Source organism: Haplochromis burtoni, unplaced genomic scaffold (assembly GCF_018398535.1).
Source record: "Haplochromis burtoni strain Fernald_Lab_line unplaced genomic scaffold, NCSU_Asbu1 Contig_56, whole genome shotgun sequence".
In the NCBI taxonomy this organism is placed as follows: domain Eukaryota; kingdom Metazoa; phylum Chordata; class Actinopteri; order Cichliformes; family Cichlidae; genus Haplochromis; species Haplochromis burtoni.
In genome coordinates, this window is record NW_024582417.1 from 742,451 (window position 1) to 760,919 (window position 18,469).

Below are 18,469 nucleotides of genomic sequence, written 5' to 3' on the forward strand. Positions count from 1 at the left end.
TGAATTATTGCAGAGGCACAGCCTCCACTCCCGAAATAGTGCAGCCTGTAAGTGCCACATAAACTAATTGAGGAACACGACATGAGTAAATAAATCCTTCCGATAATAAGCAGAAGGTTTACATGCTGTGGGTTGCAGGTGTATATAAAGGGGCTATATTACTATTTCTGTTCCAGGCGCGTTCGAGGTCGAACAGGATGTTGCGTAGACTTTTTTTTCCCGCGTTTTCCAGTCCTCGGGTTGGGTTAGTTCGTTTGCGGTTTGTCACGTGATCCCGGCGTAACGCTACATCGGTCTGTTTGCAATGACAGACCTCTTGTCTATGTGTGAGAAGTTATAAATCGGTTGTTTGACAGAGGTTTTGACAACACAGAGTTTAAACAGAGACAGACGATCGCAAAAACACAGATGAACAAAGTCGTGTGTACAGGTTTTTGAGCACTAACCGCCGAGTACTCGTAACACCATTGCAGCGTCGCCAACGGCGCTTCACCGCGCAGTACGTTGATACAAAACGAGCATCCACAAATCTACAGTTGCAGGAAGTCACTGAGGTTTTGTTGTCACGGAACTCTTGAAGTGGGATTTACACTTAGTAAACAATATCAGTCGGCTTTAAAACATATTCGAGTTTTATCTGTTAATTATTGGCCGTTACGTTACCGGATACTAAGATGCCTCCTAAAAAACGCAATTCTGGGGCGACACAGAGCAAAGAGATGAAACCCACTGCTGAAAATGCCTCTCCAGAGAAGAAGGAGAGTCCCGAGTTATCTCTTAAAAAGTAAGAGAAGTAATGATCGCCTCTCCGTCAAGCCACAGTAGCTTCAGTTTGTGGCTTTGGAAAATTACAAAAAACAAAAAAAGTTGACATTGTAGACAGATATTTTGGTCTTTCCCCCAGCTACGTTTATCTTGCTCGCTAGCTTGTGCGACTAAACGTCAGGATGATCTGTTAGCTGTGTCCACCGGCCTAATAACAGCGAGTTTAAAAGCATCTTTAGCCCCACACAACTGGTCAAAGAGTGTAACTATTAAGTAATGAATGAAACTTGAAATGTAGCCTGGGTATAGCTCTCAAACACAGCCTGTGTTTGAGAGCTATACCCTACCTACTATACCCTGTACCCTGCTCAGACTGACTGGCAGTCAGAGTACTTCACAAGACAAGACCTTTGTCTTGAGTGCAGTTGTTTTGATTTCCTGAAACCTTATTCGTGTTTTTCGTGGTTGCTAACCTCTGGTTTCCATCTTTTAGGCACGGAGACAAGGATGCTGAGTTTGTGACTCTGTGCAAGAGCCTTCATGTGACTGACCCTGTATGTGATCGAGCCTGGACGCTGTGGAAAACCGTTCAGGAGTCCGTGGATGAAGCTGCTGTACGTATTTGCACCTACTGTAGTTCAGTAGTTCCACTCTACATTTATAATACTGCAATCCTGTCGCCTGTCCTGGAAAAAGCACGAGTGGAAATCGATCATTTAAAATTAGAACAGTATTTGGCCTAAAGCAATACATATTGCAGGATGGAATGGTGGTGCAGTGGTTATCACTGTCACCTCACAGCAAAATAAATCCAGGCTGTATGTTCTCCTGTTTCTCGTTGGGTTCTCACTGGGGTCAGAACAGAGACAGTAAGTTTGGTGATTCTAAACTGATTGACTTTATGCGTTAGCCCTGTGGCCTGTCAAGGGTGTTTAAATATAATATAACCCTCGCACACTGTTCAGTTCAGCATTATTTTTATTCATTAATAACAGTTTAGTCCATATGACCTTTCTCAAGTATAGAGAAACCAGGGTGTATCCAATCTCTCCTGCAAATCAGAGCTTCTACAACATTGTTGAAAGACATCCAAAAAGAAGACAAAGAAGAAGAAAAGTCCACAAACATGGCAAATCACAAGCTGTGGGAAGAAGACAACACAAAGTTAGTGATAGGCATGTAAATGCATGGGGAGCGAAAGAAAGTACAATTTGTACTGTTTGGGCCGTAAACCCTTTATGTAAGTTTTCTTTTTGCAGTACTGAGTCCAATTTTAAATCAAAGCTTACACACAGTATCCACTGTGCCTTATTGGTGAAATAGGATATTAGGAGGGCTAAGTATTTTTGCCTTTTAATCAGTAGCCAGGTACAGTCCAAAAATAATCATTTAAAAAGTACTGTAAGAAATAAAGTGGAATAGCTTTATAATCCCCTTAAAAACAGTTGCTCTTCCATTCCTAAAAAAAGGTGAAAAGGTGTGACACGAGCATCATCTAACATTGTTCTTTGTCATTTGGTTTCAGGACAGTCAGAAGAAGCTTTGGGGTGCTTGTCTGTTTGTGACTGTGACAGACATGGATGCCACCTGTTTCACCTTGACCCAGGTTCTGAAAGCAGTCTGTCTGAAGTAAGCGCTTGCTATGTTTTCTTGACAAAACATAACCACACAGTCCAACTGTTGGCATGAGATATTGGTGAATGTGAAATTTTGTTGGGTAACTGATGACTTCAGCCTTGCTTGAGTATTAGCTGCTGGGATTTTCATTCTTTGGAAATAGGAAACTTTTTTTTTTTCAGGGTAGCAGACAGAACTTTATTTGGGATTGCTCTTTGAAATAAAGTAGAAAAACTACAGGCTGTGTAAGAACATTAAACATGTATCCTCCTGCTACGTACTCCAGCTGTAGATAGATCTTTGTGTGTTCTCCCTTTGATGGATGGAAAAGCAGTCCAGGTACAGTGGGGCAAAAAAGTATTTAGTCAGCCACCGATTGTGCAAGTTCCCCCACCTAAAATGATGACAGAGGTCAGTAATTTGCACCAGAGGTACACTTCAACTGTGAGAGACAGAATGTGAAAAAAAAAATCCATGAATCCACATGGTAGGATTTGTAAAGAATTTATTCGTAAATCAGGGTGGAAAATAAGTATTTGGTCAATAACAAAAATACAACTCAATACTTTGTAACATAACCTTTGTTGGCAATAACAGAGGTCAAACGTTTACTATAGGTCTTTACCAGGTTTGCACACACAGTAGCTGGTATTTTGGCCCATTCCTCCATGCAGATCTTCTCGAGAGCAGTGATGTTTTGGGGCTGTCGCCGAGCAACACGGACTTTCAACTCCCGCCACAGATTTTCTATGGGGTTGAGGTCTGGAGACTGGCTAGGCCACTCCAGGACTTTCAAATGCTTCTTACGGAGCCACTCCTTTGTTGCCCGGGCGGTGTGTTTTGGATCATTGTCATGTTGGAAGACCCAGCCTCGTTTCATCTTCAAAGTTCTCACTGATGGAAGGAGGTTTTGGCTCAAAATCTCACGATACATGGCCCCATTCATTCTGTCCTTAACACGGATCAGTCGTCCTGTCCCCTTGGCAGAAAAACAGCCCCATAGCATGATGTTTCCACCCCCATGCTTCACAGTAGGTATGGTGTTCTTGGGATGCAACTCAGTATTCTTCTTCCTCCAAACACGACCAGTTGAGTTTATACCAAAAAGTTCTACTTTGGTTTCATCTGACCACATGACATTCTCCCAATCCTCTGCTGTATCATCCATGTGCTCTCTGGCAAACTTCAGACGGGCCTGGACATGCACTGGCTTCAGCAGCGGAACACGTCTGGCACTGCGGGATTTGATTCCCTGCCGTTGTAGTGTGTTACTGATGGTGACCTTTGTTACTTTGGTCCCAGCTCTCTGCAGGTCATTCACCAGGTCCCCCCGTGTGGTTCTGGGATCTTTGCTCACCGTTCTCATGATCATTTTGACCCCACGGGATGAGATCTTGCGTGGAGCCCCAGATCGAGGGAGATTATCAGTGGTCTTGTATGTCTTCCATTTTCTGATGATTGCTCCCACAGTTGATTTTTTCACACCAAGCTGCTTGCCTATTGTAGATTCACTCTTCCCAGTCTGGTGCAGGTCTACAATACTTTTCCTGGTGTCCTTCGAAAGCTCTTTGGTCTTGGCCATGGCGGAGTTTGGAGTCTGACTGTTTGAGGCTGTGGACAGGTGTCTTTTATACAGATGATGAGTTCAAACAGGTGCCATTCATACAGGTAACGAGTGGGGGACAGAAAAGCTTCTTACAGAAGACGTTACAGGTCTGTGAGAGCCAGAGATTTTCCTTGTTTGAGGTGACCAAATACTTATTTTCCACCCTAATTTACGAATAAATTCTTTACAAATCCTACCATGTGAATTCATGGATTTTTTTTTCACATTCTGTCTCTCACAGTTGAAGTGTACCTCTGGTGCAAATTACTGACCTCTGTCATCATTTTAAGTGGGGGAACTTGCACAATCGGTGGCTGACTAAATACTTTTTTGCCCCACTGTATAGGTTCCAGGTCCACTGTTCATCTCTCAGTTGGATAGTTTGTGAAACAGATTGATGGACGAATGGATGAAAGTTACTTCGATGCTAATTCCATCTTTTCTTTTGTAGCGTCAAACAATTTATAGATCTGGTGAGGAAGTTGGATGTGAACTTGGATACGATAAGCACCAAGGTGAACTCTGCACTGTCACGGCTGGACAAGAAGTATGATGTGATGCTGGCTCTTTACCAGAGGTTTGAGAAGTAAGTGATCATACAAATAGATTGCATTGGATTAATGTAAAAATATTTGTAGTTTAAGTGTAAATGGAGAAAAAAAAAATGCAAATTTGTTCTGTTTCAGAACTTGCAAGAAAATTTTCAATCTGACGTCTGATGGGAAGTAAGTTGCAAACTTCTAAATGTGGGAAATATGTTGGTGACATTGATTATGTTATGATATTTATTGTCTTGTGTGTTAGCGGTTTTGCACTTGTTATGAAAGGTTGATGCTGCTGCGTGATTAATTATTTGGTGTATCATTTTCAAGGGAGAGGGAAACCGTGCGGACTTGCTGGACGATGTTTCTGTTGGCCAAAGGTCGGTTAAGCTTATGAATACATTAACAACAACAAGAACAAGTAGAATCAAGCTGTTAACACACGTTATGGAATTGTTTTCATGCCTCTCTGTCATCTTCTTTTCACCCTTCCTTCCTCCTTCGTGTTCAGCTGCAGATAATAGTCGAATTGGAAAATCATGGTTTAAGTTTTGTTGTTTTAAGAAGGCATCGGAATTGTTGTGACGATGCGTCTCATGTGTTGCATCTGTGCTGCGTGCAGGAAGGGCCTTACAGATGGAGGATGACCTGGTCATATCATTTCAGCTGCTTCTTTGTACGCTGGAGTTGATCATCAAGCGCTGCTCTCCAGACCTTCTGCAGCCTCTTTACAGTAAGCTTCAGTAGCATTTAATTTACACGTTCTTTCCTTTTAATGTTTTTATGACTTCAGATTGTACAATAAGTAAATGTAAAGTCAAATAATTACCATTTTTTTGTCATGAAAGTTTGGTTTAAAGCTCCTTGAGGTTTTATTTATTTATTTATTCTCAGAATCAGCCATCAGCAAAATTCAGAGCCCTCCAACACGAACATCTCGTCGCAACCAGAGCAAAACTAAATCCCGAGCTGTGGAGCCAGAGGTTGATGTACAGCTTCTCGAAACCTTATGCAAAGAGAATGAATGCAGTGCAGAAGAGGTGTGAACACTTAAAAAAAAAAATCTCATAGTCTTACTGGACAAACACAACTCAAAATGTATTTATGTGAATTTATTTGCAGGTGAAGAATGTATACCAAACCAGTTTCATGGCTTTCTTAGAGTCGATGGATCTTTCAAGAAGCCCAGATTTTCCTCAGGTAGGACGTCATTGTCAGAACACCTGCTCCACTGTTTGGTTTTATTCTCACTAACTGCATTTGGAGTTTCCATTCATTATCTCTTCCTGCCCGCTTCTGCCGCTGTAGAGCGTTTGAACGTCTGGCAGGTGTTGGTTGCGCTATTTGCTACCTATATGTGTTTGTTTTCACGTATATCGTGTTGGGTAAATGTGCACTCAAGCAGGAGGTCCTTTGTAGTGTGTCACTATAATGCAGAGACAGGATGCTACTGTTTGCTGACAGTGGTACACTCCTCTAAACGACTATAGTGAACACGGTGACGGGCAGATGGTGTGCATTTTTGCTTAAGTGTCTTAAATAAATAATGTACAAATGTCACCATGATAGGCTGTCATCAAAAGGCCTGGGTTACTCGGGGAAAAAACAAAGATTTCGATGAGTTTTTGGCGCTGGTTATTGCTTTGCCTGTTGTCTGGTTCAGGTGTAGAATAAGCAAAGCTTTGCCTTCTTCCAATCAGCTGTAATCTGAATCGGAAACCTTTGAGAGCTGTGTCTGTTGGCTTCTGCCTCACCGCGCGTTACTTTTTGCTGTGACTTTCAACCCAGGTGAATGATGTCGACCAACAATATGAAGAACACTACCTCAAGAGCAGAGACATTGACGGACGAATGTTTTTCAATGGAGACGAGACTGTTCTTGCACCTAAAGTCGAGATGTAATCCCTTTTTTCTTCAGCGTACAGTGTTTAGATGTTGAGTTCTTAAAATAACTTAAAGAAGATGTTCAATAATCTTTTCCTGCATTCAGATCACAAGTGGAGAGAACACCAAAGAAGAACCTGTCAGATGAAGATGGATTACTCGTCCCTCCTCAGACACCCATCAGGTGGGCACTTAGCAGTTCCTCACTGACTGTATCTATCATTCTTTGTCTAGAGGGAAAGGACAGAGGTCTCATGTTTGCTTCTGCAGTATTGTGTTGTTGTTTTTTTTAAGCACTGTTTAGCTACTCACCTCTCAATATGTACATTTGTGCATTTCGGTGATGATTGTTTATTTCCCTTTAAGTTGCCAGCAATTTAAATGACATCTCTAAGATGCAGATTATAACCTTACTTGATTAAAAAGGACCTTATAGTCCTTGTCTGATTTTTTTTTTCTTTTTCTTTTCTAATCTCCCATCAGAGCTGCCATGACCTCCATTCAGCTGCTGAGGGGTGATCTCACTTCCAGTGGGGACCAGCCATCTGCTAATTTGGTTACATATTTCAAAGTGGGTCTTTAGAAATTTGCCTCTAATTAAAAGATAAAACTGCAGATTTTCAAACATACCTTTCTCTCTCCCTCTTGCTATCCCTTCATCAGCACTGCACAGTGGATCCGACGCAGGATGTGCAGAAGCGCTTGGAGACACTTGGACAGGTGTTCAGTCAAAGATTCGGTCAGGCGGTCGGCCCACGCTGCGTAGTGTACGGCAGGCAGGTATGGAGACGAAAAGGAGGAACAATGGCAACATGTTGTCCCTCATATTCTTTTGTTTTTATCTGAATTGAGTTGCTTTTCTCTTTCAGAGATTCACCCTCGGTGTCAGACTGTATTACAGAGTAATGGAGGAAATGCTGAAATCGGTACAGTTTTGGTTTTTTTTCCTTCTTTTTTTTTTTTAGACTGTTGGGTTAAGAGAATTTTACTGTTTTGTTTTGGATGTTTACCTTTAATTTCAAATCTATCTGATAAGATTTATAGACATCAGTCACCAAATTATTATACAAGAGTTTTCTTTTTTCTTTCTTTCATCCTATTTAAACTTTTATCAATTAAAAGATAAATCCCACTCTAGGAAGAAAATATTTTTGGTAAATCTTAACGTTGAGGTCTTATTTTTTGGGGGTGTTTTTTTTTTTTTTTTTTTTTTTTTTTTTAAGAGAAGCGCCTGTCTGTGCAAAATTTCAGGTATGTTTTTTTTTTTCTCCACTTTTATCAGAATAGTAGGAATTATGACTCTAATCCATGTTGGTGCATTGGAATTGCATGCATGCTTTCTATTGTTTTGACACACACTTTCTTCCATGGAGCTGAGTCATTTGATTTCCTTTCCAGTAAACTCCTGAATGACTCCACATTCCACACATCGCTTTTGGCTTGTGCTTTGGAGGTAGTCATGGCAACATATGGAGGCATGTCCTATAACTTTCTTATAAATGAATAATAATATAGCTCTTTATGAAGTATTCTGTATTTTTGGTCATCTGTTATCAGTAATTAAAGTTTTACACATCTTTTACGTGTGACCAATTCTAATGTTGTTCTTTGCTCCACATGAGTAGAGAGCAGTTTCAAAAATGGAGGGTACAGCCATGGAGGAGCCGACTCAGCCGAAACAGATGTGTGTTTCCCCTGGATACTAAATGTGTTCAACCTGACCGCCTTTGATTTCTATAAAGTTATCGAGAGCTTTATCAAGGCCGACCCCACGCTAAGCAAAGAGATCGTCAAACATCTGGAGACCTGCGAGAACCTCATCATGGAGAGACTTGCATGGAGGACGGTCAGTTTGATCTTTCATTGCTATTAGACTAGGATGCCAATAATATCACAGCATTTCACAGAGATTGATGTATACATGACATAGAGACTCTTTGGATATCAATCATTTAGGATTTATTGGCCCAAAAGAAGCAGATTGTTGTCACTGTTTAAGAGTCACTTAAAAAAATAAAATAAGAATAAGAATAAGAATAAGAATAATGAAAGGAGATTCTACATAAATCCTGCTTTCACTACTGATCTCATTCCATGTCAGCATTTCCCAAACATACGAAGCTGCTTTGCCAAAAATAAAATGATTTCACAGTGCTTCTTTACTCTGACTGCTCCACACGTGGGGCACACACACACGGAAACTGAAAACAACAACAGATTACACTTTTAACATACACAAAGGTGGTTATGGTTTCACTATAATGAAAAAAAAAATATAGGTAACAGGATACTTTTTGCAAATTGACAAAAGTACAGTAAAGCAATCTAATGCTTTTGTTAATAAAGAGGTCTTACAGTACTTGTGTCACCGGCTACCACTGCCTCCACTACTGGGCACCTCCCTGTGCACCGGGCTGCTGGAGAAATAGTAGATAAGTGGGTTGAGGCAGCAGTTGAAACTGGCTAAGGAAAGGACCACAGGATGCATAGCCTTGGTCGCCTTAGCCAGGCCACAATGTGGCAACAGCTTCATGTGTGTGAGAGTATATCCCAGCAGGTTGATGTGATAGGGGAGAAAGCACAGGAGAAACACACCCAGCACTGAGTAAATAACCCTTAGAGTGTGCAGATGGCCGTGGCGGTTGCTGCGGCAGCGGTGTCTCATCTTGCTAAGGACACTCAGCACCCGGCAGTAGCTGTAGAGGAGTACAAGAGTGGGCAGCAGAAATGACCCCAGGGCTATGCCCAGGAATAGCAGGATAAGGGTGCGATGGTGTCGTGAGGACGGATCCAGCAGACAGGCCTTGTTCTGGTGAGAAGCCGCCAACCGCAGCGCAGGCAGACACACACTGAGCCCCAGAACCAGGCACCAGATCCCTCCGCTCACCACCCGTGCGGCACGCAACCTGCGCAGTGTCGATGCCAGGGGGTGCACTACAGCAAAGTAACGGTCCACAGCAATGCACACCAGGAAGAAGATGCCCCCATACAGGCTGATGTATTTGAGAGTGAATGTGATCTGGCAGTAAGCTGGCCCAAGAGTCCAACTGGGGCTGTCCTCTGTCTTGGAGGACAAGGCTTGAGCCTTTTGGTGGTAGTAGTAGATTCTCAGAGGTAGAGAGATGACAAAGAACAAGTCAGTCGTCGATAGACTGGCCATGTAAATGGCTGTGCTGTTCATGGTACAGGGAGACAGACACAGTCTGCGCAGAACCAGGCTGTTGGTGGCCACCCCCAGCAGGAAGATGACACTGTAGGATACTTTGTAGAAGGTGAAGCGGTAGCTTATATCGACAGTACAGTTAGACAAAAGTGAGACCGGCTTGGCTGTCAAATCAGTCATATTCCACTGCTCCATGTCTCAAAATGATTTGACCACTTCCAGCACGTCAAATTGTTATGGTCTTATATCTGGAGGAGGGTTAGATCGGTTGAAGAGGGCATATGTGACGAAAGATCTGCTGGAGCAGTTAAACGTGTAGTAAGTTAAAACTTAATCAAACAAAACAATTTTTTTTAAAAATTGAAATGCAAATTTGCTGAGATGACACGAATACACATCCGTATATATTCCGCTCTATGTTATATAGAAAACAAATTGATTTTGCCAATAAATTTTTACCAGCAGCTTCCTGCTTGTAAAGAAACAAAGCAAACATTTGGTGTCATTACATGCATAAAGCCAACCGAAAAAGCGCTTAACTGATGTATTTCATTACATTGACAGATTAAATACACATTTACCAGAGCCCATAAAATCAATCTTTTTTTTTTTTTAATTGAGATTTTATAATTGAACTAAGTTTGCACTGCATAGGCAATCAGGTGAGCATTTTTCCGGTTGTAAAGGCAGAGTCTGATTATAGCTTTTTACAATTGTTTGTTGTGTGTGATCATGATTAAAGTTTATCTTTTTTTTTCTTGCCAGCTCATCTATAATGTAGGTCATTAAAGAACCGATTCAGTCACAAAATGAGCATCAATAGAAGAATAAAAAAATATATATATTTCTAATATCTAAAAACTAACTTTAATTCAAATTTGGAAATAACTTTTCAAAATTAAAATAGGTGACAAATTCTCTTTCTCATAGCGTTATTATTAAGACAGATGTTTTTAATTCGATGACCTGTCAGATTTAAAATAGAGGACCCCATCTTTAAATCTGTATGGATATTACAAATTTTTCTGCAAAAGTTTGAGCAATTAATATGCTTAATTTAGAGAAAAAGATTATACTTAATTTTACAGTTGCCACAACCAAAGAGAATATTTAAAGGTAGAATTTAGTCACTCACCAGTAGCAGGATGGGAGCATTGTCAGTGTGATTAAAGGTATTTTTCCAGTCAGCTGGTGTTTAACTGTGGCTAGCTTGTCAGGATGCTGCAGTTGGGAATCTGCCGCTGACTGAAGCAGTTCACACCTAGACACCAACAGGTCTCTCTCTCTCTCTCTCTCGCCCTCTCTCTCTCGCCCTGTTCCTCTAATTTATAGCTGACTGATTACTTTTAATGACCTTTTTTAGAGGGATACAAGAGTTCTAATCTCTAGTTTAGCCTACAGGTTGTCAGATGTCAATTTAAATTTTTTTTCATTGACCTGAAAATTGTCAGATTAACTTTCGGGTTTTTTGTAGGCGTTCTGGTAGGATTGCATTTATATAGCGCTTTTCTAGACACTCAAAGCGTTTTACAATACCTTGTTTACAACACCTTGTTTACAACACCTTGTTATGAACTTATGTGAGTGACTAGAGTTAATCATAAACTGTAGCTCATAAAGTAAAAGCAATAATTCACTGAAACAAGGGGCTGTAAGCAGTAGTGCCACTTGCGTGTCAGTCCATGAACACATAAAAATTAAAAATCCCTGTGAGTGCATACAAAGTTTTATTATTTGTATTTGTAATATGTTCTTGTGCTGTAATGTGCAGAACTTTTCTTATGGTTTGTGTAAAATTTGTTTATCTTTTTGGGAAGTTGATCAGCATACAATGATCTGACCAAATACTGCTCTACAAAAAACCCCTCTAGACTGTTTTATTACCCTTTCCCTCAAGAGGCAAGTTGTTTCTTGCCTGCTTTAGTTTTACAGCCCTTTCTCATCATTGCTGGTGAGGTGATGAGTCTAACCATGTCAGTACAGACCCTGAGGCTGTCGGCAGGTATGTGCAGTGTTCAGTCTTGCATCACACAGCTTGTCAAAAGCATGGAAGAAATATACACATCGTTGCTACGAGACTTATGTTTTCACACAGTGTGAGCCTGGATCCGGTCTAAATTAGTTTTTCAGGATTTCCAACAAATTTTAGGAACTTGGAAAATCTATATTGTGTGTAGGTTGAGTTTTTTACGGTTCCAGTGTTGTTGTATATGCAGAAATGATGACATTTTGACCCACTTTTATTTTTCTAAAGACCATCAGTTTTGTTGGAACACTTTTCATTTATTACCAACACATGTAATGAAACAATTTAAAACTTTATAAATGTATTGTGCACTGAGGGGCCAACCACACACATATGACTAACCAGTCTAGATGACTTATTTAGCTGAGAACAGTGAAAGCCACATGGGGAAAAAAATTCTTCCAAGATAGGGCCAAGTATTTCACAACCTACCGCTTGATCAAACAAGTATTGAATTCAATACACAACACTTCAAAATGTTACAAAAATATTTAATTCACTTTCAGAATGGGAATCAAAGCTTTTATAGAACATGATTCTCTAAAAACTTCTTAAAAACCTCAATACACATAAAACAAATACTTGAAAACCGTACAGGGCAGTAGATGTAAAGAGTTGTAATACTGGTTCAGCATTGTCAAATTAGGGTTTTTCTTAAAGGTGAGTCTTCTCTGTAAAAGAAGTTCTTTCTTTGTGTTAGTACCTATTGTTGACTGAATCATTATCTTCCGGTCTAAAGTCTCTGTTGTGTCCGATAGGTGAGCCGGACTCCCTAGTAACCATTTTGTTTATGTTGTTTTTCTAAGGCACTCTGCTTTCACCCATGTCCTCTGATTTGAATCAAGTTTTGTCAGCCATACTCGCTTAAGTCAAATTTGTAGCTCACATTACCAGGCTGTCTTTAGACCGTGGACTCATTGTCAAATATTTTGGGTCTCAGACTTTTCAGCGTCAAACTCTTGGGCGTTGAACTTGGGCTGCTTTGCGAGCTGTCCATCTGTAGTCTTTCGAATAGCCTGGCACCATTTTGCCATGCTGAAGACTTTCGTTTAATGGAGCTTTGAATGGCCTCTGAAGTGAAGTAGTAGACAACTGGATCAAAGCAGCAGTTGGTCACCGCTATGCACAGAGCGATGGGGTAGATGGTTCTTACAACATGTTCTGCAAAGCATCCCTTTAGGATTTTGGAGCGGACCAAGGTGTAGAAGATGAGATTCACATTGTAGGGAATGAAACAGAAGCAGAAGATGAGCAAATGCACAAAGACCATCCTCAGGATTTTTGCTTTGTTGAGGTTTCCTCCGCGGCTGATGGTTTTGGGGTTCCTCAGTATCCTTAGCACCATGACAGAGCAGAACACATTCAACATCAGTGGGATAAGGAAGCCTGCAGTCTCAATAAACATCACCACCCACGAAAGCTCAGCCTTCCATTGTTTTTTTGAGTAGTTTTCAAAGCAAAACTGTGGCGTTGAGTTTACCGAACCCGAGTTAGTATTGTTCGGTGAAGTGGTGTCCAAAAAGGCTCCAGTGGTTATACCTCCAGAGAGAATGATCACCCAAACTGTAAGGCAGGCCAGCTTGGCATTTTTCCTCGTACGAATTGTTTGGGACCGAAATGGATACACAATTGCTAGGAAACGATCGACACTGATGCAGGTGAGGAAGAGGATGCTGCCGTACATGTTGGTGTAGAATAGGGCCACGGAGATCTTACAGAGCGCACTTCCAAAGAGCCAGTCACGTTTGATGAAGTACACAATCCGAAAAGGCAGGCTGAGGACAAAGAGAGAGTCCGAAACCACGAGGTTCATCATATACGTCGTGGTCTCATTCCGTATCTTCAGCGTACAGCCAAAAATGTACACAGCCACCGCGTTGAAGGTAAGTCCGACTACAAACACCATGGAGAAAACCGAGGCGTAGAGATTATACTTGAAGTTGTCACTCTTGTTGCAGTCCGTGCTGTTATCCATCTTTAAACCAGAGTGTACACTTACAGTGGAAAGAGTGAAAAGGTTCTCCTTACTCACAGTTGGTGTTCGTTATGCCATGAAAAAAAGAAGGTATACAGCAGCTCCTTGATATACCATCCAAAGTCCTTTCCATCTACTTGTCCTGCTGTGGCAGCTGTCCTGTATGTGCAGCGATGGTCATTTAAGTGGAGCTTTCATTGTTTTCAGTCGTCCTCACAAAACAAATGTATTAAAAGAGAAGAGTCGTGCTTTTTTTCCCCCTTTAGCTCTGTGAACACTTTAGTGGGTCTCCACTTGTCTCGTTCTTCTCTGTGTTGTTGAAGTCCCAAAGGCACGTGCTGATCGTCACTCTGCTCCTGCTGGATTGTAAATCAGAAACCTCACAGCAGCCTGGATGGCAGAGCCTCTGACACAGGGAACAGAGCAGGCTGTCGAACCACTGGGTGGAGCCACCGCTGGGGCCAAAGTCCTCCCATTCAAATGCCTTTCATTTGCTTTTGCAAATAAAAAGCATTTGAATAATGGAACAATAAAATGTGTTCTGTAATTTTCACATTTCAGTAAGATAAGTTTTAGTAAGTTTTTTGTTGTGTGTGTTAGATTGTCCTTGCTGCCTGCCATAGGGGTCTTTTCATCATCTTCCCGAAACATCAAAGCATTTATCAGGAGATTTTCTTATTTGTTTAATAGCACAGTGCATGTTTTTGTCTTTCAGTGCTCTTACTAGTGTCATTTGGAGTATTTTAAATAAAATAAAAAAATAAGAGCATGACTCATCTGTAGTTGGATGTATTATGTAGTGTTGTAATATGTTACGACCTGATAATCAGCTGTGAGGATAGATAACCACTGATAGATGTCAGCGAATGCTCTTATCCAAATGTACTTTTGAAATGTTGGTGGCGTAAGCGGGGTGTGGCAGGCATGATGCATGAATGTACCATAAGCCATACTTACAAGTCCATACTCGCAGTTACTGTGGGAGCTGCTGAGTTGTAAACCACTCCTCACTTCCCTGTATGAGCTCATATCAGTTTGCTTTTTTACTGGTGTGACGGTTGCGTGCTGAGATTCACGTGCAACCTTCACTTTCACTGTCTTTTCATCTTGATTTAGAATTGTGCATGTTAACATAGATTTAGCTTCTTTTTTTTTTCTTTTTTGGTATTTAGAGAAAATGTATTTTTAATTTGAAGTTATTATTTGTTTAACAAGCTTAACGAGTCAGTCAAATGCATTCAGAGTCAGACAGGATACTGTAGGGTGTGTGCTTGGGTCAACATAAAATGAGGAACAGATTTATAATACATGTATAGATTTGACTTATCAGTTGGCTGTTTTGCAAGGGACATTTCACATGTAAAATACCTCTAACATCATTTCTGCACATGTCTTCTACTTAATATACCAGGAAAAAAACCAAAAAGGAACTAATTGCCTGATCAAGACATGATCTCCAACCTAACAGGATTATTATATTACATTATTATGTGATTGCCAAATAAAATAATTTCTTTTTGCACCTTTTTAAAATTCCTGCTTGAATGAAAGGAAAATGAAAGTTGTGATTGACAGGATATAAATGGAAATGGTTAAATATAAAGTAAATGTTTGTGTCTCTGCAGGGCTCCCCACTATTTGAGCTTCTGAAACAGGAACATGAGAGCGGAGGAGCAGAGCAGGTGGAGACCCCAGCTAATTTCAGTCAACCGCTGCAGCACAACCACACCGCAGCCGACCTGTAAGTCATCCCGCGGCTTTCGATCAGTTTGTCTTTTGATTTTGAAAGAACACCAAACCCTTTTTACAAGAGTTGTGAAACTACTGACTAATCAAAACAGCACCGCCTTGATGAATACGTCATAGATGAGCAGATAAGCATCAATAATATTTTGTTAAATTCCACAGCCCCCCCCCTCTTTCTTTGATTTTTTTTTTTGAGCTTTGAGGAAGAGCTTTCTTTTGTTTTACCCGTCCATTTAAGGCTCGTGGTTAGGGGAATGTTTCATGTTTATTGACATATGAAACTGGTTCCTGTGCTCTTCCCGCACAGATATTTGTCCCCCATGCGCCCAGGCCTGCGTGTATTACCTCCTGAGTCCAGCTGTCAAACTTCCTCTCAGCCTGCCTCACAGCCAACCAGCCAACCTCCACGACCCCTCAAGTCCAACTCTCTCAGCCTCTTCTATAAAAAATGTAAGTCACTGGTAGAGTTTGCACTAGTCAAAAATAATTGATGGTGGTGGTCCTGCCTAGCAATAAAGTAATCTTTTAAAGTAGTAATGTTGTGATGGATGGAGTAAATAATGGGGAAAATAACAAGTTAATAGGAGAAAATATTAATGCAATTGTATAAAATAACATTGTTTGATATTTTCTTTAAAGTATTGCAGACACAGTCAGGTGTCCCCACATTTTCATTAAGCAATTTTTTTTATTCTTATATTATTATTGTTACATTTTTATTAAGATAAGAGGTTCCATTCATTATTTTACCACACTAGACGCTCTAATCCTCTGGTTTTGTTTCTCTGTAGTGTACCGTTTGGCCTATACAAGGCTGAAGATGCTCTGCTCCTACCTGCTGTCCTCCCACCCTGAGTTTGAGCCCATAATATGGACTCTGTTCCAGCACACTCTGCAGCATGAGTACGAGCTGATGAGAGACCGTCACCTCGATCAGGTAAGCTGGAAATATGTCGCTCTCACTATTTGTTTCTGTCCCTCGTCTCCTGTTATTGCCCTCCTCCACTTTTCTTATTTATTTTTCTCTCCTAAATACGTTGTATGTTCCTGTAGTTGATGATGTCTGCCATGTATGCCATATGTAAAGTGAAGAGCGTTGATCTGCGCTTCAAGACCATTGTCACAGCATACAAAAACATGGCCAACACCAGCCAAGAGGTAAAACAGCCTGTTACAGTTTCCATAAAAACTCACCGAGTCGGCTGGAGATTTGCTGATGTAATCGTGTTTCATGTAGAACTGTAACAAAACACTTTGAATGTTGCAGACCTTCAAGCACGTGTTGATCACTGAAGGCCACTACGACTCCATCATTGTCTTCTACAACCAAGTGTTTATGCAGAAGCTGAAAACAAACATCCTGCAGTATGCTTCTACCAGGGTGAGCTACATCTGCAGTAGTCATTGGTGACGGTGGGGTTTTAATGCACATATATATAAAAAAAAAAAAGTATTTCTACAAATTTCTCTCATTGTTTCTGCTGCTGTTTTCTTTTCTAGCCTCCGACACTCTCGCCAATCCCACAAATACCCTGCAGCCCCTACAAGTTCCCTAATTCGCCTCTGCGTGTGCCCGGTAGCAACAATGTCTACATCTCTCCATTGAAAAGCGCACGCATGTCTCCCGGTATCATGACCCCTCGATCCAAGTAAGTCCTGCATAATATTCATTGTCAAATAATTTTTGACAACGCTACTCCTGAACTAGAATGATATTATAGAATGATTTGAAATGAAGGCCTGTTTGTTTTGTACAATGCTCATTGGGGGTTTTTTTGCCCTTGCAGAATGCTGGTATCGATCGGCGAGTCATTTGGGGTATGTTCATCTTAAGTTTGCTCTGTAGACCCAGAGAGTTGATTCTGTTCATCTGGTTACTTAGTCTGGATGTACAAAATCAACTTTCTGGTATTTTCTTACTTGGATTATCAAGCATGCATCAAAACATTTTGCTCTGTAGTGTAACAAAGGGCTGGTTTGATCTCTCAGCAGCTGCAGTGCCATTTATTTGTTTCCTCACTCACTCTTACTTCTGTTTTGTCTTCATTTGCAGCCATCAAATCGCTTCCAGAAGATCAACCAGATGGTCAACAGCAGTGATCGATCCCTAAAGAGGACTCTGGATCATGGCTCCACGCCAAAGCCTCTGAAGAGGTTACGATTTGATGTGGACGGGCAAGATGAAGCTGACGGCAGGTTGGTCACAAATGGTGCTTGTGTGCCAGATTATATTATATCATGTGGGGCAGCACAGCATTTTTTGCACCATTATCCCGTCTCATATGAGACATGATGTACTATTTTAATTGGCTGTAGTTTTCATAAGTCAAAACATCACTCTCACCAAAATCACAAGAGTGAAAAATAGCCAACCATTGGCTTCGTCTGTCTTAAAAGCCAAAGATGATTAGCTGACAGAACAGCAACTGAAATAACAGTTTACAATTACTGTGAAAGAAAGGGACTGCACATGTGTACACAAATCAGAAAAAACATTTTTTTAGCTTCCTTATATGTGTGAAAAGTTTATAAAATTGCATTCAGTTGCAGCAGCCTATAATTGGTCTTTGATAGATGTCAAATCTTTAAACAGTAAACTCTGTGTGTAGATTTTAGTTTTTCAGACTAAAATCTACACACCTCTCTGTGGGCTCATTATACCAACAGCACTACATCACAAAAGTGACATCATATATCTGCTGGTTTTCACCTCTCACTTTTTGTAACCTTGAACAGGTGCCACAGCTGATGGCGCTTGTTTAAGATGATTGTGTAATTCATTTTTAATTATTTACTCTAGTCACCATTTTTGATGACTTCTCCCATACCAGTGCTGATGTGGTTATGTCTCAGTGGCGACATCTGTTATTACGTACAGCACTGCAGCGAGTACTCGTAAATGGTACAAAGCTGTGGTGACGTCACTGTTTGACCAGTGCAGCAAGTATAATGGGCAATTGTCAAATATATTGTCAAACATTGTCCAACATCGTCCCACAAGAACGCACTCTTTGACCTATATTAGGGGCCTACATTGCCTTCACCTAGAGCTGGGCGATAGAACGATAACGATATGTATCGCGATATAACTTTTACTCGATAGAGAAATTAAGCTATCGCGATAGACCTCGCCGCTCTTGTCCTC

At 40.9% G+C, this 18,469-nt stretch overlaps 3 protein-coding genes across 3 annotated transcripts in view; 1 reads left to right on the forward strand and 2 right to left on the reverse strand.

Annotated features, from left to right (window-relative positions):
• The first annotated feature begins 205 nt into the window (after positions 1-205).
• The window catches only part of rb1 (retinoblastoma 1), a 23,450-nt gene continuing 5,186 nt past the window's right edge, over positions 206-18,469 (forward strand). Inside the window, exons 1-25 of the mRNA XM_005922093.3 lie at positions 206-784; positions 1,259-1,379; positions 2,291-2,394; positions 4,440-4,574; positions 4,675-4,713; positions 4,861-4,910; positions 5,153-5,263; positions 5,425-5,570; positions 5,653-5,730; positions 6,319-6,428; positions 6,521-6,598; positions 6,898-6,985; positions 7,078-7,194; positions 7,284-7,341; positions 7,635-7,665; positions 7,813-7,889; positions 8,040-8,260; positions 15,204-15,319; positions 15,632-15,774; positions 16,116-16,261; positions 16,378-16,482; positions 16,592-16,705; positions 16,825-16,973; positions 17,112-17,142; positions 17,378-17,520. Of these exons, the coding sequence (XP_005922155.1) occupies positions 675-784; positions 1,259-1,379; positions 2,291-2,394; positions 4,440-4,574; positions 4,675-4,713; positions 4,861-4,910; positions 5,153-5,263; positions 5,425-5,570; positions 5,653-5,730; positions 6,319-6,428; positions 6,521-6,598; positions 6,898-6,985; positions 7,078-7,194; positions 7,284-7,341; positions 7,635-7,665; positions 7,813-7,889; positions 8,040-8,260; positions 15,204-15,319; positions 15,632-15,774; positions 16,116-16,261; positions 16,378-16,482; positions 16,592-16,705; positions 16,825-16,973; positions 17,112-17,142; positions 17,378-17,520 (2,621 nt within the window). The 5' untranslated portion in view covers positions 206-674. The remainder of the gene's footprint in view (positions 785-1,258; positions 1,380-2,290; positions 2,395-4,439; positions 4,575-4,674; positions 4,714-4,860; positions 4,911-5,152; positions 5,264-5,424; positions 5,571-5,652; positions 5,731-6,318; positions 6,429-6,520; positions 6,599-6,897; positions 6,986-7,077; positions 7,195-7,283; positions 7,342-7,634; positions 7,666-7,812; positions 7,890-8,039; positions 8,261-15,203; positions 15,320-15,631; positions 15,775-16,115; positions 16,262-16,377; positions 16,483-16,591; positions 16,706-16,824; positions 16,974-17,111; positions 17,143-17,377; positions 17,521-18,469) is intronic.
• On the reverse strand, positions 8,255-11,235 carry LOC121814534 (lysophosphatidic acid receptor 6-like). The gene has a single exon (XM_042220834.1). The coding sequence runs from the start codon at positions 9,770-9,772 to the stop codon at positions 8,780-8,782; it is 993 nt and encodes a 330-aa protein (XP_042076768.1). The 5' UTR covers positions 9,773-11,235; the 3' UTR covers positions 8,255-8,779.
• Positions 11,415-13,967, reverse strand: LOC102311963 (lysophosphatidic acid receptor 6-like). The gene has a single exon (XM_005922092.3). It carries the CDS (start codon positions 13,576-13,578, stop codon positions 12,505-12,507), a length of 1,074 nt encoding a protein of 357 aa, XP_005922154.1. The 5' UTR covers positions 13,579-13,967; the 3' UTR covers positions 11,415-12,504.

Coding starts and splice junctions, on each gene's coding strand:
- LOC102311963 (XM_005922092.3), bottom strand. CDS start 13,578: ATGGATAACAGCACGGACTGCAACAAGAGTGACAACTTCAAGTATAAT.
- LOC121814534 (XM_042220834.1), bottom strand. CDS start 9,772: ATGGAGCAGTGGAATATGACTGATTTGACAGCCAAGCCGGTCTCACTT.